The sequence below is a fragment of the Artemia franciscana genome, chromosome 17, assembly GCF_032884065.1.
Source record: "Artemia franciscana chromosome 17, ASM3288406v1, whole genome shotgun sequence".
Classification (NCBI taxonomy): domain Eukaryota; kingdom Metazoa; phylum Arthropoda; class Branchiopoda; order Anostraca; family Artemiidae; genus Artemia; species Artemia franciscana.
In genome coordinates this window covers 27,709,789-27,728,959 of record NC_088879.1, presented here as the reverse complement: position 1 = coordinate 27,728,959, position 19,171 = coordinate 27,709,789, and the positions used below count along the sequence as shown (strand labels likewise).

Here is a 19,171-nt window from a genome sequence, read left to right as displayed (position 1 = left end):
TTCTACGGCCTTTCTGATTAAGGGGTCATTCTTAAAGAATTGGGACAAAACTTAAGATTTAGTGTGAAGAGCGAGGTATTAACGAGGGGACAAACCCCCTCATATATATAATCAAAAATATAAGAATATAAAAGTTTGTTACGTAAGTTAATTCTTAATTTAGGTATATTTTTTTCTAATAAAAACATTCGTTAAAAATTAAAAGTTCTAGTTGCCTTTTTAAGTAACCGAAAAATTGGAGGGCAACTAGGCCTCCTTCCCCACCCCTTATTTTTCAAAATCGTCTCATCAAAACTAAGAGAAAGCCATTTAGCCAAAAAAGAATTAATATGCAAATTTCATTTTAATAATTTATGTACGGAGAGCCAAAATCAGACACGTATTAATTAAAAACTTTCAGAAATTAAATAAAAAAACAAGTTTTTTGAAATGAAAGTAAGGAGCGACATTAAAACTTAAAACGAACAGAAATTACTCCGTATATGAAAGGGGCTTTTCCTCCTCGACACCCCGCTCCTTGTGCTAAAGTTTGATTCTTTCTCGCAACTCTACTGTTTAAAACAATAAAAAACTTTAGCGTAAAGAGCGCGGTGTCGAGGAGGAAAAGCCCCTTTCATATACGGAGTAATTTCTATTCGTTTTAAATTTTAATGTCGCTCCTTACTTTCATTTCAAAAAACTTGTTTTTTTTATTTAATATACCAAAAATTCAATTTCATTTTGTTTATACTTTCCAAGACTGTTCAAGACAAGTATAATTTTCAGTAATTTAGGAAGAAATTTTACTGTCATCATATTAATAATAGCAGATACTTGCTTGAGAAAGAACAAACATCTGAAAAAAGACACGAGTCTCACCTTTTCCCTCACCTGACTTTATAATAACCTTCGTCTCCTCACCCCTGGACTCCATGCTAAAGGTTGCGTTCGCCAAATCTGAAATTAGAATACCTCAGTAATCCCAATTTATAAAAAAGGAGAAATTAAAAACTTACCGCTTTTATGTGTACTACATGTACTGCATAAAGCGGATATCGAAGTATTTCAGTAGCATGTCCAGGACGCCTAGTATTTTTCTCAGAAATGTCAAATTCCCCTTTTTCTTATAGAGTAAAAGCCATCAATATTCATGAAAACACGGACATTCGTGCCAGAAGCTCTGTATTTTGAAGCAACAATCCTCCCCCCCCCCCAAGAAAAAAATGTATCTAAAGCAACTAAAAAACTTCCGACTACCACTATTACACACATCAATAAGTTATAAATACAATATAAATATATAGTATTATATATTAGCATATATATATATATATATATATATATATATATATATATATATATATATATATATATATATATATATATATATATATATATATATATATATATATATGTATAATTTATATAATATGTATAATGTATAAATTTAATATAAAGCTGAGGTTAGTGTTACTTGTTCACAGACTTTTAGGCTCAAATTTGAGTTTTATGGCACAAAAGAGGTTTTCGGAAATGAATAGAAGTACTAGCGACAAAAGTAAAAGACAGTCAGATTCAATTGGTTTCTAGCACGGAAGAATCAAGAGATCAGAGAACTAAAATTTGAATTTAATGAACACGTACCTCCAACTAGATTTTTGTCAAAAATTCGATTTTAATTTTATTTTTTTAAAGATTTATGACGAAAAGGTGCAAATGTTCATCTTAGAGCGATTTAAAACGTGATTTTTTTCACTTCTAAGCCTGTGATAAGTACACATAAAGACTAAAATGTAAAAAAAAAAACCTTCAACGACAACAAAAATGTATGTAAGTAGCTCAGTTCTACTTCAACATGTCTTCTTTTCTAGCAACATCTTCTAATCCTTTTCTAAACGTTTAGAATGTGTGACATAACACTTGGAACATGATATATTCCGCCATAATAACTAAATTACAATAAAAGAAACCTTCAAAAAAAGTATATCAAGAGAAACTAATTGAACAAAAAAAAAAAAAATATTCACTTTCGTTAAAAAAAGAGATATAGATCCAAATCAAAAGGACTTTCATCAGTTAATTGTTGGAAATAGCCACTTCAATTTGTATTCTAGAACCAGTATATCAAGAAAAACTAATTGAACGAAAACTAAAAAAAAAATTCGCTTTCAATAAAAAAAAAAAAACGTAAAAAAATACGAACTGTCATCAGTTAATTGCTGGAAATAGTCACTTGAATTTATATTCTAAAGTCAGTGCTAAACTTAAAAAAACAAAACATAAAAAAAAAACAAAAAACGGCCCTTTAAAAATAAAGAATAATACTGTAATAAATAAGAGCAAATTAGACAAACAGCATAACAACATCTCCTTAAAAATTCAAATATTTTTGTCAAAGATAAAGGCAATTATTTTTCGTGAAAAGACAAGGGCTAATATTTTTTTTTTATACAGTCGAATATTCTTTGAATTAAGGGAGATAAAACAAAAAACAGCCTAAAAGATACAATTACTTCTTTTTCATCTGGCTTTGTTTGGTGTCTTTTTATTAAGTTATGTAAAAGAAAATGCAGCCCAAAAATTCAATTGTTTATTTCTTTTTTGTTGGGTATAGTTTCACTTTCAGCGACCGCCTATATTTTTACCTTAACGAAAATAGTATTGTTTACACATCCAGACCAATTTAAACTAACTGCACCGTTGGACAAACTACAACAACTTTTAGTTCCTTTTTAAGTTCTACCTGATGCACGGAGAGAAAGGTAGAGTTTCTAGTCCTGCCCAAGGAAATACTTCTTAATTTCTTCTACGTATATTTTTCCATCGTATTTTAGACCTGGATATGCTTAGTGGGTACATAGCCACTTACAATTTTAAAAACGGAGCTTGATACTTTTTTATTGGATAACTTCATCTTCATTTCTTTTATCTGGGATATCTGGTTTTATACGGTTCATTATTATTTATTTGGAATTAAACACTATTTTGATCCTGATATTGCGCTAAGCGAAAACCAGAAAAAAAAAAAGAAAATAGAAAGCTCATTCAAATTAAATCATAATAATCGATCTATCCATTGAAATATCATTATTTGACCTGCCAGAAATTAAACTAGGTTTCCTTTATTAGGAATTCCAAGATCTTTTTCATATGGTCTGCTATTTCAAATAATTATAATTTATTTGAAATTATAAATTATTTTGATACTGATTTTTTGCTAAGTGAAAACCAGATAAAATAAAAAATGGAAAGCTCATTCAAACTAAATTTTAATAATCAATCATCCATTAGAATAATAGCATATAACCATCCAGAAGTTAACTTTTCTTTATTATAAATTTTAAGGCGTTTTCTATATGATTAGCTATAAAAAAAAACATCCGAATGTGCTTTCTTCTCCATAGAAATTAAAATGAATACCTTTACTATTTTAACTGATATTGTTTTAACAGAATTGTGTCTTGTTTTTTTTTTTTTTTTTATCAATGAAAACAATAGAAGAGAATATTTTTCCAACAGAATAAAAAAAAATTATTTGTTTTCCATATAAGGGGGGGGGGGTGGGTGGGAATAAAATCTAGAGCCAGATTCTCCACCCCTTCCCATTGACACCGTTTTTTAATTCTTTGTCAAGGGTTTTCTTTAGTTTCACAAACTGATCAATTCCTTGCCATAAAAAACTCGCGGCAATTGCGAAGGCTATCTTTTATAACAGAAGTATTACTCAATGTTAAGTGGCATTATTTAAAAAAATTAAAAATGAATGGTTCATATTTAATATAATTCTTTTACAATTTTTGGCATATTTTTACTGTTTAAGACCACTTTTTAACTAACCATTTGTTTGTTCCAAGAACGAGCTTTACTTTGAGGCAATTGAAAATTAGGTCTCCACCTGATTTAAATAAGGAAATGAGAATTTTCAAATCCCCAGATTTTGAATTTGGCAATGGCGGGTATTTCTTGAATTTAACAGGTTTTCAGCCGAATATACTTTTCTAATCACGTTTTAACCTGCCAGTATCTGATATTTTACCTTACTAACTGAATATTTATTTTTTTAAAAGCTTGTCAGGTGAGCGAAATTCATTGAGTTCATTTCAATCCTTAAATTGGCTCGAGGGTTTCAGTTATTTCGAAAGTCATGAGGCAAAAAGTGATATATTCCAAAGATTATATAAAGGTTATATTCCAGGACGAAATAAACAGTAAAATTTTTCCATATTCAGCCATTACTTCTAAAAATTTTACACAGAGCCATTTTTTTTAAAATCAATTAAGGTAAGTTTAGAACCATATGTTAAAACAGTCAGGGAAAGATGCTACCAAGTTCACACCAATGAGTGGAAAGCGCAACAGTGGAAAAGAAAAATCGCCAACAAAATTAGCGTTTCCTGAGACTAAAGCGACAGAAAGAACCCGAACGATCAATCTAACCACACGCAACCGTGTTTTTAGGTCCAAGCACCCAAGATGAAACTTCTTAGCATGTCCATATTAATCAACATTACCTAAGGCAAATTTCAGTCATTATGATCTTATATAGCATATTATTACATATTATAGTATTATAAATATTATAGTAAACACTGTTATTATAATATATATATACCTTTCGCTCCAGGGCATTCTTCAATCGTGATTTTGGGTAGTATCGCATACGTAGCATCATCGACGACAATTTCACCCTTAACAGGACTATATTTTGATGAAATACCAAATCGATAATCTCCACTGCCAGTAGCTTCCTAATTATCATTTTGAAAGGGTTCATCACCTGGGAAATTTAACCTAGGAACATTTCTGATAGAAATACTATCGTTAACTGCCGCAAATCTGACAGGAATAGGAGAAGGGAAACTGCTCATATTTGTATCTTCAACTTCATTCAGGACCAGCTTAACTTCCGAAGTTTCATTCTTCTTTTCAACTTCCTGTAGGAAAACATTTGCAGGAATTTGTGGTTTCTCCACTGAAAGTCTTACAGTTTCCGAGTCATTGTTGCAATCCGCTTCCCAGGTGATACCCTGGTCTTTCTCAAATAAATGCATCAATTCCTAAACGGAAATGAAAATCATCCAGATTATTATTTTACACACAACATAGACAAAAAATATATTCAAATATAACCAATAGAGAGCTAAGCTCCAACTGAAGGCTATCTATTATCAGAATAAACTTTATGATTCGCCAAAAGACACAAATAAATAAAACAAAAAGAAAAAAGATACATGATAACTCAGAACAGGAGAAGGACAAAGGGAAAAATAACTGGCGTGGAAAATTCCCAATATTACAATTCAAAACAAAAATTAATAGAATGACATCAACGTTAAATAATATATTCCGTTAATTTTTTCTTTAAAAGAGATTAGCTATTCATATATTTAACTTTATTATTTGATTTAAGTCTTGTAAACGCTTTATTATTTAATGGCTGTAAAGTGGAATTAAAATCAATTAAGATGGAGCTCTTTTAAAGTTTACTGAGGGGAGTCTATATGTTCCAAAATGAGCTGAAGTAGAAACGAGCAAGAAGCGTGGCAAATTACTTGAATTGAGAAATGTATACTTCGTTAACTATATTCATTTGTATTCTCATATATATTTGAAATATATACTTGAACTACAGGTCGTGAAGACCCATTTAGCTTTTCCACAAAAGGATTTTACGATAGCATAAGAATACCATGGATTGTTCATAAATTTCAACTGGAAAAGTTTAATTTTGTTCATGTAATTTTTCTTCTTTCCTTTATATCTAGAATTTAAAAACTCAACATTTTAGAGGAGGCGATAGCCAAATTTTCATGAAACTTCGATCTTGGAGAGTCTAGATATAAATAACGACAAAAACCAAACTGCGTTTCGATTCTACAAGGATGAAAAATGCCGAACAATGAGGCAATATTTATGACAGTAAAATTTTATTAAATGAATATTTCGATACTATGTCTAAATGCCGTCATCAGTAGAACAGATATATTAAAATAAAAATAGGCATACAGAAAATACGTGACTTCAAAGTTACGTAAAATCAAAACTAAAACCAAATGAAAACACTCTTAACACCATTACTTGAATCAAGTTAAACCAGGAGTCCAAATACTTGTTTTACAAAATTCCCATATTTCAAATAATTCCTCTTTGTAATTGGTGTTTTATTTGTCCCCCTTAGTTTATGTCGTTGTCCCCCTTAGTAATACTTTGAACATTTACGCTCATTTACAGTTCACGCGGTACAACACAGAAACACCAAGTATACACCTCTAAAACAGTTTTAATAAAGAAAGGAAACTGAAAGATTAGAACAAAATTGGAATGTTTTTTTCTCCACTATTGTAACAATATACACTTTGTCATTTTAAAGACATTATTTTGATTCCGTATATACTTGCTTTAGAGCCATCTTTCATTCATCATGAAATATGGCTTAATCTTTTGATATAAAGGTACAATTTGAAAGCGACCAAAAAAGTAAAACCAACGAATTAGATGATTCCATTGAATCACCTTATAACTCTATTGAAACACATTACCACTTATAAAGCTTTCGTTCTGTTACTGTTTGACCCCTTAATTCTGCAAAACTGAGAGAACACATGAAAAGCACCAATAAAGCCTTTGTGGTTTATATCACAGTGAAGCAACCTGCTTTCCTTAACTATTTCAATTACCAATAATAAATATAGTTAATGTGTCTACACATTAACAAAAAAAAAAACAACAACAACAACAGCCTACAAGCATTTAGGGAATGCATGCCAGTCACCACCTCCAGCACTGATAAAAAAAAATGAGTTTCATCAAGTGTCGGGAAGCGTGTATGTAGCATTAGTGAAAAAGCAAGTCATAATAAAAACTTGATCAGAAGTGAAATTGTATTATAAAAATTGACAAGATCAGTTAATTACTAGATTCCTCCTTAAATAAACTAAAATATGGAAGGAGTATGGGTAGCTTACAAGAATGAAAACTGGCGCAAATGCGGAAAAAAGGCTTCAGCGCCATCTAGTATTTAACATTTCCCGGCATTATTTTTCAAGCTTCGTATTTTTCAGAAACTGCAATAAAACACCCGTTACTATGCTAATTTCACCAACTGCATAAACTAAAAATTCTGCCTCATTATTACTCTGACAAAATGCCAAGAGACGACGGCAAACGCTAGATGGCATCGGCAAATTTTTCAGACAATAGCACCAATTTTCATTCTTACAAGTTACCCATACTTTTTAGCAACATTCCTAATGTTGAAAGCACTAAATTTTTGTTTTATATGCAAGATTTTTTGCTCAAGTTTTCTATTGCACACTTGGCAATCCAGTGTTCGAAACACTGATGGCCTTAATAATTGTCCCCTTTTATGAGACCATCCACTAAATTATTAGAAGAACAGAGGCGCTGTATTCCATCGGTAGGCTTTGGCTCCAAAAGCAAGATATAATTCAACAAGCGTGGGATGGTCAGAGCACTTGATAAATATTCAGGAAAAAACTTTGTCCTGAAGCCCCATCCCATATTTTTAGTCTTCTAAGCGTTTTTATTGTTTTTTAGATTTTAATTTGTATTTTAAAGTTTTACATAATCTTAAAATTTATTTGTAATTAAAGAATTGCAGTCACTCTGGAAGGCTATTATATGAAATAAAAGTAAAGAGATTACGAAAAACAAGAAGCTTAGGCACACAGTGTAACATTTCACAAGTTTAGCTCAGAGATCTTAATATGATTATGCTTAGAGTGGACTGTTATCTCTACATTAAATATTGAAGTGTATATTTATGTCTAGAGCGCCTTCATACCTCTTTTTAAAAGATCTATTTTCCTGATAGACGAGAAAAGAAATATCATTTGTCTTAGTACACCTGGAGGTAAAACAACTTTCACAATTAATTTTTTTAAGATCTGGGTCTTAAATTTGTATGCATTTTTGTTTTCTAGGCGAGTACAAATTGTTCCCATTCTAGAACGACTTTGTATCAAAGACAAAGTACACAGATTTCGTGGAGCAAGATGTCAAAAGATAAGGTGAAACATAAAGAAAGGTACGTGTTTTTGAACCAACCTCAAACTTGGCCTCTTGATATTGGCTTACATGCCCCTCAGTCCGCAAAAGAAGATAATGTTTGCATCATCTCTAAAGCATTCAATATGTGCTCGTGGTCTTCAGCCCCCAATTATTCCCGAAGTTTAAGTAATTTCTCAAGGTGTTTGACCTTCTCGTGGAACTCAGCAAGGCGACACTGAAAAAGAATGTGTGCTTAGCAGCCATATGCTTATTTCATATAACACATGCAGAAGGCATTGCTATTTAATTTAGGCTTAGAAGACAATATTTGGAGGCAATATTGTAAATTTACAGGGGGGCTACATTTCATACTAAAGCCCATATTCCATGAAAAACAATTGGATTAACTCAAATTAAATTTATCTCATTTTATGAACAACTACAAGATAATATTCCAAAGGGCTGTATGGCCCATTATTTGGGGAGCAACTTATAATACCTGATCAGTAGTAATACAAAAGACATACATACTGAAATACGCATGAAAATAAATAGACAAGAAATACAAATTAACTAACCAACTATTCCCACGAATAAAGGGGGGTCTCCACATCACCCGAGAATCAAAAACATACCGAAATTGTCCCTACCTCATCAAGGAACTAACACTAATAAAACAGTATCCAACAAATACATTAAACCACATGACATAACATAGAAATACCAGAAAATTTATTACTTAGTGAAAATACCAAAGTATTTTTCAAAATCTAGTGGGGAGGATCTTTGGGAATAGGCAATAGGAAGCCAAAAAAAAAACCGATTAAAAACAAGTGATTTGCGTAGTTCTTAGAAAACTGAGAAGCAGAGATCAGATCAGGCTAAAATTTTTTGAGCTTTTGAACCCTTTGAGATCCTAGAACATACTCTTTAATCTAATTGGGCAATTTAAAAAGAGGGAGACTGAGGCAGCCGGATCTAAACTAGTGGCTTATGATTCCTATTAAGGGAATCAAAAAGGCAAGAACTCTGGATCATTTCATATATGATTTCCACTTTTAAAACATCTGTTTTTCAATACTTATACGACCATCACAGCCACAAATCGCTTGGACCATTGCTCATGCTTCCTCTTTTAGGAGACACTGCTATACCTCCTTGACTTCGCCCATATCCTTTAAAAGGGATATTTTGACAAAAAAGCTCAAAACCCAAAAATAATAACCCAACACTGTTCTCTTTCTTTCAAGATTCATAAGATAACTATTTTTTTTCAGTTTTTAGTCTTACTTTCCGAATTTTTGATTTAATGTTCATGGTCATTTAATAAGTTACCTGTTCTGTAATGTTTCTGCTTTTAAATAAAAAATTTTTTCTTTCTATATATACATAAAAAAAAGTTTTCTTCCCTGGTTCTGAGGATGATTCAAAAGGGGGCAGGGGATAGATAAAAAAAGAAAGGTAATGAAAACACTTAGTAATCTTTCACTTATTGGAAAAAAAAAGACAGTGGCAGCTATTACAAAGATCGTCTAGTTTTTACCTCCACTTTGAGTAGTTTGGCAAATAGTTTTATTTCTTCCGGCCATTCTTCACCGAATTTTGTATTCATCTTTTGCTCATACTTCTGTAATGATGACTCAATCGAGATCAAACGCTTTTTTGCGTCCTCCATGCGAACTTCTAAGCCCTCAATCTTACGAACACGCATAGATTCAAGCTTCTCTGATCTTTTCGCAACCTAAATTGTTCAGAATAATCTCACATTGTTGTTTATGGTCGTATAGAAAAAAGAGTACTCACATAGTGCATGAATACCAATGAAAGAAGACGGAGTGAAAAAGATGGACATTGGACTTAAGGAAATCAAAGCCATTTATGCTAAAAGAAAAGATAAGGAAATAGGGGGAGATCAACATGTCAAAATCCTTCCAAAGCGACAGTTCGTTACAAATTTCTTCAAATTCTTTTGAAAATTCACCTATATTGCTTAGTTTTCAGCTCCCAACGAAAGTGCCGCTTTTGCCTTGCTTAAAAAGTTTGAAAGCAATGTTTTTCATAAATTTACTAAAACTAGAAATTATTCTTTGTTGATTACATGCACAAAATAGAAGACTAAAACTCTAATAAAGTTTTTTCCTAATGTTGTCTTTCTATGTCAGTCCAGAAAGAAAAGAATCATCCATTCTTTCTAATAAGTTTAGCATTAATAAAAATAGAACTGAGCAAAATGCTGATATTGAGAAAGAAACACATATCAAAAACAAACTTGTGAAGATTCCGCATACAGTTTATATTGATACTGTATACTAAGACTACTCAGATCTTCGAATGCACGGTTTAAGAAAAAAAAAACGAAAAGGAAAAAAAAACTTAATTTGATAATGCTTCGAAAAATAAACTAAAATATACAATGCCATCTAGATTTTCTTTTTATCTGTCCATAAAACGACATATGGACAGATACCTGGTCAGATACAGGTACCTAGGAGAAGAGTAAAGGAGAAAGAGAAAGAAAGAAAGAAAGAGAGAAGGAGAGAAAAAAGGAGCGCAAAAACGTGTCTTTAGCGAAAACATAATAAGTGAAGACTCGGAGATAAGAGCTGCAAAATGCAAAGGTACCATATAAAACGGATGCTTTATAAAAAAAAATTAATAAAAAAGACAATACAGCTAGTTGAAATATCAGTCACATAATGACTGTCAACCTCCATGATTCATGGCCAATCTGTAAAATCTTAATAATGCAATTCTTTTTTTTGCATCCTGGAATCCTCTAGCCAAATATAAGGAAAATTTCTTTCACAACTATTAGTTTTTTTAAAGACGTTATCTTTTTTTATGAATTAGGAATACCATTAGTGTTAGCGAGCCCGCCCCAATGAATTTCTACATCTAGGAATTTGCTCAACAAAATTAGAAAATCACAAGAGGCTTTGAGAATTCGCCATGGACTATGTCATAAATTATGGATCGTCACGAAAAACTTTTTTTATGATTTTTTTTTCTTCATTTTATTGATGAAGGATGGTATATTGACAAAACTAAAGCCTTTTGACAATTCAGATGGAGCTAAACAAATAGCTAGACATTCTAGGATAGTATAGGAAGAGGTCATAAGATTGTAAAGGATGTAGAAACCTCATAGGTAAGATCAATAGGGGAAGTTCTGAACAGTAGGCAGAGGCAGAGCGTACGTGACTTGTGTTTGCCTTATGTGGTTTGGTCTTCCGAAGAGCTACCAATAGTGCTAGTAATACATGTTTTGTAGAAAAGATACATTGTATCGAATAATCTATTTTTTTCATTTAATCAAGCCTAATTAGTTAGTTTTATACATTTGATTAACTTTGTCCACAAACGGCATAAAAAGAAGCTTAAAATTACAGATGGAAAGAAAAGGATAAAATAAACGTACATTGCCAAGTTGGGTATTAACAGTAAACTTCATGCATCTCTTCATCAATTTCTGTCTGCTCTGTATTCGATAGTTGATCTCTTTCTCTAGCGACTCTATCTTCAAAATATTTAGTCTTGCGTTTACTCGAGCTTCGCTTAAATGTGTTAGGGATTTCTGTAAAAATAAAACGAAATAACTATCAAATATTCGAAGCCCAAAATCAATAACTGCAGTTTATGCCTACACGTAACAAACGTAACAAACAAGAAAAATCAATCAATAATGCCTCAAAGTAACTAAATACAGATTTTTTCTATTTAGATTTAATACACTTACTAGCATTCTCAAGGAGTGGCGACTCTTGAGATAAATACAGCCAAGAAACTAACGCAATTCATTGGCCTCGGGTGGCTTAGTGTGGCGATGAGTCATTAATAAGAGAATTACATGCTAGTAAACAGAGAACAGACTTTCATCAATGGTTAATAGAAAAAGAGGGCGTAATACCAAACTAAAATAAATCTAACATAGACTTTCCGCTATTTGGCTATTTAAGATATGAACCCGCCCCTCAACACTAGTATACAGTTTCATCGGCTCTGCTTTCTTTGTATAGCAAAAAGGGCTTCATGGGTCAAAACATCTTTTTAATTCTTTTCTGGATGAGCCTACTTAAACTCAAAATTATCTGTTAAAGCAATGGAGATTATTTACTTTCCTAGCGGAAGTCAATTACTGCATTTTGACTGAGTAATTTCTTTCTTGTTACTGTTTTATTTTCAATACCTAGAAGAATATAATGACGAACTCTAATTAGTCTAATAATAAAAGGTAGAAAAAAAGATAGTAAATTTTAAACTCAAACGGTAAATTTTATCAACAAATAAAAAACGAAAAAAAAAAATTTGGCAAATCAATTTTCATAAGCACACTAATTGTCTTTGCCTTGTTTGATCATTAGTAGATTTAGCAATAGATTTTGCTTTAAAATTAGCTTCTGCTTTTGAAGTGTCATTGTTTTAAGTAAGCTAAATGTGTAAGCAATTGGTTTTGAACTATTATGTAAAGCAAACACTGCCCCAAATATTAAGTATAAAAATCAAATAAGGCCATTGACTAACTAACTGACAACTGTCTACAGGCCAAAGCAATTCGGATCCTCAAATCCAATTCAACTTTCCTTCACCTTGTTCATCTTATCAGCCCCATTGGAAAAATTCTTGAAGAGCCTAATGCTTGGCTAAATTTTATTTCTATCGGTTTCCAACGAGCTGTTGATCTTGTTAACCAAAATTATATAAGTTGAGAAACTTGTTTTTCAACATTAACTCTTTCCTAGTGAAATTGGTTCCCTCCTTTTTATCAAAAGATCACATGAAGTTCAATATCAGAATAATCAACCCAATCCTCTCCCTGTCCACAACAGATAACCCCAAGATGCTCTCCTTTTCTCAGAGAAGGATAACAGCCTGACGAAGGAATTTCTTAGCAGACAGAAATCTGTTATAGAAATTTAATAAGCAGCCCTATGAAAATCCTCACTGACACTGCACATGATGCCTCAGACTTGGGCATGATAGCAAATCATTCTAAATCCATGATAATACCAATTCTGTATGCTAAATCACCACCCCATTTTCAAGATCCTGTCCCTCCTAAAATTCTGTGTCATAAAGTAACTTAGCGTTACGGTTTTTAAAATTTGAATTGAGGTATCCATGTCAATAATATTATGCATACAGCTAAAGCGTCTATCTCCCTCAATAAACTCCTAGATAATCACCTCTTCCCATTCTTTAAGGATTTATGCTTACTTTGTCCCTCTGCATCTTAAACATACTTTTACAGTTTGGCACCATGAAATCTTCCAGGATGAGTCAAATAAAAATGAACCCAACCAAAAAAGCACTGTGCAAATAATTTTCAAGAAGGTAAAGTTCCATACTCTCTTCTTCTGAATAAACACGTGGTAAACACTTAATTACAGTAGAGCAATATTTTCTATCCATTTTTTTTTTCAAAGAATGCAATGACAGACCCTCACAAAGAAATTTTTTCCCCCAAAGAAACTCCCCAACCAGACTTCGCCCGACTTGGGCTGTTTCTCAGCCCATTCCTACCATGTCCCACTGCATGCTGCTTTACCTCCATGCATAAACTAATTTCTTTTCCCCTTACATTACACAAAAAATAAACGAAACACACCCCCCCCCTAGTTACTCATTGCTTATTACTTGTACACCAATATTTTGTATTATTTGTTCGTCTAGCTTCTCTTTGACGTTTTCAATGACCTTCCAATGATATATATATATATATATATATATATATATATATATATATATATATATATATATATATATATATATATATATATATATATCACTCGACAGACAGACAGACAGACATAACCCACAAACAACTTATTTTTATATATATTTATTCATATTTTTTTAGTTTTCTTTTTCTCTTTTATTTTTCAGTTTTTTCCTTTTTTTTAGTTTTTTTCTTTTTTAGTTTTTAGTTTTTTTTAGTTTTTTACCTTTTTTTAGTTTTTTTTAGTTTTTTAGCTTTTTTAGTTTTTTTATTAGTTTTTATTTTTTTTGTAGTTTTTGCCTTTTTTTTATTTTTTTCAGTTTTTTTTTTAGTTATTAGATTTTTACCTTTTTTTAGTTTTTTTTAGTTTTTTAGCTTTTTTAGTTTTTTTTTCTTTTTAGTTTTTTTTGTAGTTTTTACCTTTTTTAGTTTTTTTCTTCTTTTGTATTAGTGTGAAATAATTCAGACGTCATATGCGGACAAACATGACGTCACCTGATCCACACACAGACAACTTATTTTTATATATATAGACTAGCACCTAGTTGGTGCCCCCAACACCTAGTTGGTGGGGCGCTTCGCGCCCCCCCAAGCCCCCCCGCGCGCGTAAGTCGTTACGCGCCATATTAGTTACGCGCCATTGTAGTTGTGTCCCTGTGTCCCACCTGTGAATATAGATAGATTTATATATGTGTTTCAAACTACGTAAAAATTGCGAATATACAACATTTTTGGCTTTCCCACTACTGGAAGCTTTCCGTTTCCAATTGCCAGCAATTGATCTAAAAATGTTTGACCAGAATCATCGTTTTGCAATCGGACACGCATATTTGTAGTTAATTTTAATATTTTTACTTGTGCCCATAAATTAGAATTTTTCAGGCAAGCATTCATTTCGTCTGCAGGAGTTAAACTACGTAAAAATTGCGAATATACAACATTCTTGGCTTTCCCATTGTCTGTGCATATACAAAGCCGTATGCACTAATAATGACGTCATATGCAAACGCTCTTTTTACAAACAAACAAACATGCATACACACAACTCGTTTTTATATAGATAGATAGATAGATGGATACAATACAAATTAACTGCGTAAAACTTGCGAATATACAACATTCTTCGCTGTCCAATTGTCGCTGCATATAAATAGATTGTCAGGTTTACCGACCCTCGAACATGCAACGTACAATTGTCCATGGGAAAAACAATCAGTATTAAGATCTATACCACATTTTTCTAATGATTGACCTTGAGCTTTGTTAATGGTGATTGCAAATGCTAATCGAATTGGGAATTGCAATCTTTTAAATTGAAAAGGCAGATCCGTTGGAATCATGGGAATGCAAGGAATAAGAACAGTCTTACCCTCAAAATGCCCTGTCAAGATTGTCGCCTTTATTAGGCTTTCCATTGTTTTTTTTACGGCAAGTCGCGTGCCATTGCAAAGCTTTGGTGGGTCGCCTATTTTTAGTTGTAGCACGTGTGGTGGAAACCCTGAAAGATATATGGAATTTAAAAATTCAGATGGATAATTAACTGCTTCATTTGGTTCCAAAACTGTGTCGACTGACTTGCAAAGGAATGCCTGGTCTCGAATCTTGGTCAAAACAATATTGTTGATTTCGTGGACGTCTATATTTTTGGGTGCGAGAATCGCTCTTTCACTTAGCCATTTATTATTTTTATAATTTTTTAGAATATTCGGAAATACTTTTTCAATCAATTCATTTTTGGACGTCACTAAACTACAGAAATCAGCAGGTAGTTGTATACGTCCTGAAATTGAGTCTATCGTATCATAAATGTCTTTTTGTTCCGACGTTAACTTGTAAATGTTATTTTGTACATACGACAATAGATCACTCGCACTGTAACTTTGTTCACGATCCAATTCTACACATGTCGAAACAGCAGCGATACGGTTAGGTGAAGGCATTCCCAAATCCTGAAGAGGTTTGTTTGCCATACGTACGCACAAATCTTCTATAATAACTAAAAGCCATTTATTATTTTTATAATTTTTTAGAATATTCGGAAATACTTTTTCAATCAATTCATTTTTGGACGTCACTAAACTACAGAAATCAGCAGGTAGTTGTATACGTCCTGAAATTGAGTCTATCGTATCATAAATGTCTTTTTGTTCTGACGTTAACTTGTAAATGTTATTTTGTACATACGACAATATATCACTCGTACTGTAACTTTGTTCACGATCCAATTCTACACATGTCAAAACAGCAGCGATACGGTTAGGTGAAGGCATTCCCAAATCCTGAAGAGGTTTGTTTGCCATACGTACGCACAAATCTTCTATAATAACTAAAGTGTCGGTATAAATTTCTGATGTAAAATCAAAAGTCATTTCTGACGTCTCTAACTGTTTTCGATGGAGTATATCTTCGGACATTTTTGACTTATATTTTTCCCATAACTCTGTAGGAGCTGATGGAGAGCAAGTGTACGAATTTGACTTGGGGTTGACGTTTCGCACGCGTCATTAATGCAGTTATCCCAGTGTTGGTCATTCTCCAATAAATTCAGAGCTTGGCATGCACTACGGTAAGTGTCATGTATAGTACCGTTTACAGTTCTCAAATACTCAAAGGATGTCGGACCGGGTACATTCACCAAAAGCAGGCGTAGAAAGAAGCATTCATGTTGATTGGGGTGAACGGTGTAGAGTCTTCCTATCGTGGTATCTTTGAAGATGGTAGGTTGGCCGTAAACCCACTGGTTATCTACTTCGATGGTGGTACCGTTGCCATTGTAGGTTTTTCAGTCATTTTACAATTAGAAATTTCTCTTTCAACGGTCTTCTTACAATTAAAAATTTGTCTTTGAACGATATTCTTAAATACCTGTGTCCTGGTCGTCATTTATATTCCCTGTGTCCCGGTCGTCATTTGTGTCCCGGTATCCCAGTCTGTAATTTCTCTTTTTTCTTTTTTCAGTTTTCTTTTTCTTCTTTATTTTTCAGCTTCACTATGAAATACATATCGCCGAACCTTTGTTTTTTTAACTAAAATCTGGTAGTCATTGATGACCTTTTCCAAGTCAAAATCCCAAACCCAATCATCATCACTATCATTTTCAGTTTTAATATGTTTTGACTCTCGCTGTCCAGGTGGATCTTCATCTAACTGCGCGGTTTTGCGTTCTTTAGCCTCAAGCCTGTTTCCTTGCTGTTCTTTTGATTCCTCGGCACGCTTTCTTTTCTGACTTTCTCTATCAGCAGCAAGTTTTTTGGCATAGACTCTTTGAGCATCTTCATCAGTCATTGTAAACTTAAACATTAATAGAATTCTACGCGAACATATGTCTTATATAACTTGAATGACGTCACCTTCAAAGCAAAAATGATGGCAACTAATTTCATGACGTCAGCCGAAACATGACGTCACCTGATCCATCCACAGATCCACACACAGACAACTTATTTTTATATATATAGATATATATATATATATATATATATATATATATATATATTACCTCCCCCCTCCCTATACCTCTCTATATTTATCTGAAGAGTCATGGAGAGTTAAGACAATTCAGGAATTGAGATGTTCTCTTTCCGGCACCTGGAACAGATGTCAAATGCTCTTTTAGGCATAGACTTCAAAAACAAATATGCCCCAATGAAGCATTACTTCCTCAACAACTGGTTAGTGCAACACATAATTTTTGATAAATTGAAATTGATTGGCAATCTCAGAATTAATAAATGATAGTAAGTGTGGTGATTTATTAAGATTGCTTCACTTCTGGTGTGTGCTACTGCATAGTAATGAAAATTTTCTCAGGCTTGTAGCTTTTAATGCATAACATTAAACTTAATGTATTTTATACATTTGGAGTCTATATACAAAGCCAATTCTTTTGATGTATTAAATGTTATCAAAACTATTGAGACACTTTACTGAAGACACCAAACCAATACAATATTCCCTTAAGAGCAGAAAAATCCATAAAGTAGTCTTCAGAAAAAAGAGAGTAATTTATAAGGCTCTCAAAGATTTTCTAACAGCCAAAACATCAACAACTTTTAGTATGCAATCATGGTTCTCTAAAAACTCATGATATCCCAGTTTTCAGTAAAGCACTAGTTTTTATAATTCTACAAATATTGGCAAATATCACAAGTCAGCTTATTTGAGATAGTTTTACAGATATATCTTGCACAAAGTGCAAAGCAACATTTTGCAGGTTAAAATTTTCTTCTTCTATAAGAAAAACATCGTTTTTTCAAATAAATTTTGATTTTTTTCTTAGATATACATAATACACATTACAAAAACATCACTGTCTACTTAGGCAGTGGAACTAAGAAATCAACATGATTTTCTGTTAAAATAGGGCTTTAAATATAATGTTTCGCTTATTTCCTACCTAGATCTTTCCCAAAACAAACAACATGGTTTTCAAAAAGGACATTCAATTAATACTAACCAGTAAAATCCAAGTTTAGCTACTTCTTGCTATCTTGGGAAGGGGTTAAGTTAGGAAAATAGAACTTTCAGTAATGAATATAGGGCCGAAAACATACTCTGGGAAGTTATTGCCAAGCTTCTATGTAAACCCTCTTCTGATTTCTATGTCTCAGAAATTTGCCTACTTGACCAGTCAATACCCATTGATGTTTTGACAAACAACATTTTACCTTAACTTTCAGTTATGAGTATTTCTCTCTGGCTTTAGTTCTGAAAATACAATTCTGTTATTTGAGTAGAATTTTAAGCCTTATCAATGTTTTTTTTTTCTAAATTTAGGAAATGCACATGTAGAACTTTGAAACATCATAAACTGGGATTAAGCAAAGCTGTAAAACTTAAAACAGTATCCTTGTAATTCATTTAAGCAAAAAATATGTTATGTAAGGTTTCACCTTTATAATACAAATATTTTTAAAGGCCATCAAAGGTAACTGCTCTCCACAGGGAGGAGTGGAGTAGGTAAAATTCTAGTTTAGCTACATCTTGCTATCTTGGAATGGGGTCAAGGTAGGAACATGAAAGTTTCATGGATGAGTCTAAACAATAGGGTATGTCCTGGGAAATTATTTTGAAGTAAATACCTCTCCTCCTTCTCCTTCTAGAGGGCCCTGACCTTGGTGAACATTAAAAAAATTTGTATTATAAAAGTGAAACCTTGTAAAATATATCTTCTGCTTGAATTAATAAAAAAAACTGTTTCCAGCTTCACAACTTTGCTCAGTCCCAATTTGTGAGGTTTCAAAATCTGTAAACAGATTTTCTAAACTTAGAAAAAAAACTATTGACATGCCTTAAAATTCTACTCAAATAAGAGGAATTGCATTTTCAAAACTAAAACCAGAAAAAAAGAAACTAATAGCTGAAAATGGTGTAGGCATACACCTGTCTTGTATTCAAATTTTTAAACAATGACAAAGACCACACTGCCTTTCTATAGTAGAAATACAGAAGACAGAATAGAGTCTT

The 19,171-nt window shown here is 32.4% G+C and overlaps 1 protein-coding gene across 3 annotated transcripts in view; it reads right to left on the bottom strand.

Moving 5' to 3' along the window:
* The window catches only part of LOC136038094 (uncharacterized), a 39,471-nt gene that overhangs the window by 10,263 nt on the left and 10,037 nt on the right, over positions 1-19,171 (bottom strand). Inside the window, exons 2-6 of one of the 3 annotated variants that reach the window (XM_065721103.1) lie at positions 11,408-11,563; positions 9,533-9,730; positions 8,047-8,224; positions 4,757-5,036; positions 859-936 (exon numbers count right to left, since the gene is read on the bottom strand). In XM_065721103.1, coding sequence (XP_065577175.1) covers positions 859-936; positions 4,757-5,030 — 352 coding nt within the window. In that variant the 5' untranslated portion in view covers positions 5,031-5,036; positions 8,047-8,224; positions 9,533-9,730; positions 11,408-11,563. The remainder of the gene's footprint in view (positions 1-858; positions 937-4,756; positions 5,037-8,046; positions 8,225-9,532; positions 9,731-11,407; positions 11,564-19,171) is intronic. The other 2 variants (XM_065721105.1, XM_065721104.1) reach the window with 2 other exon arrangements.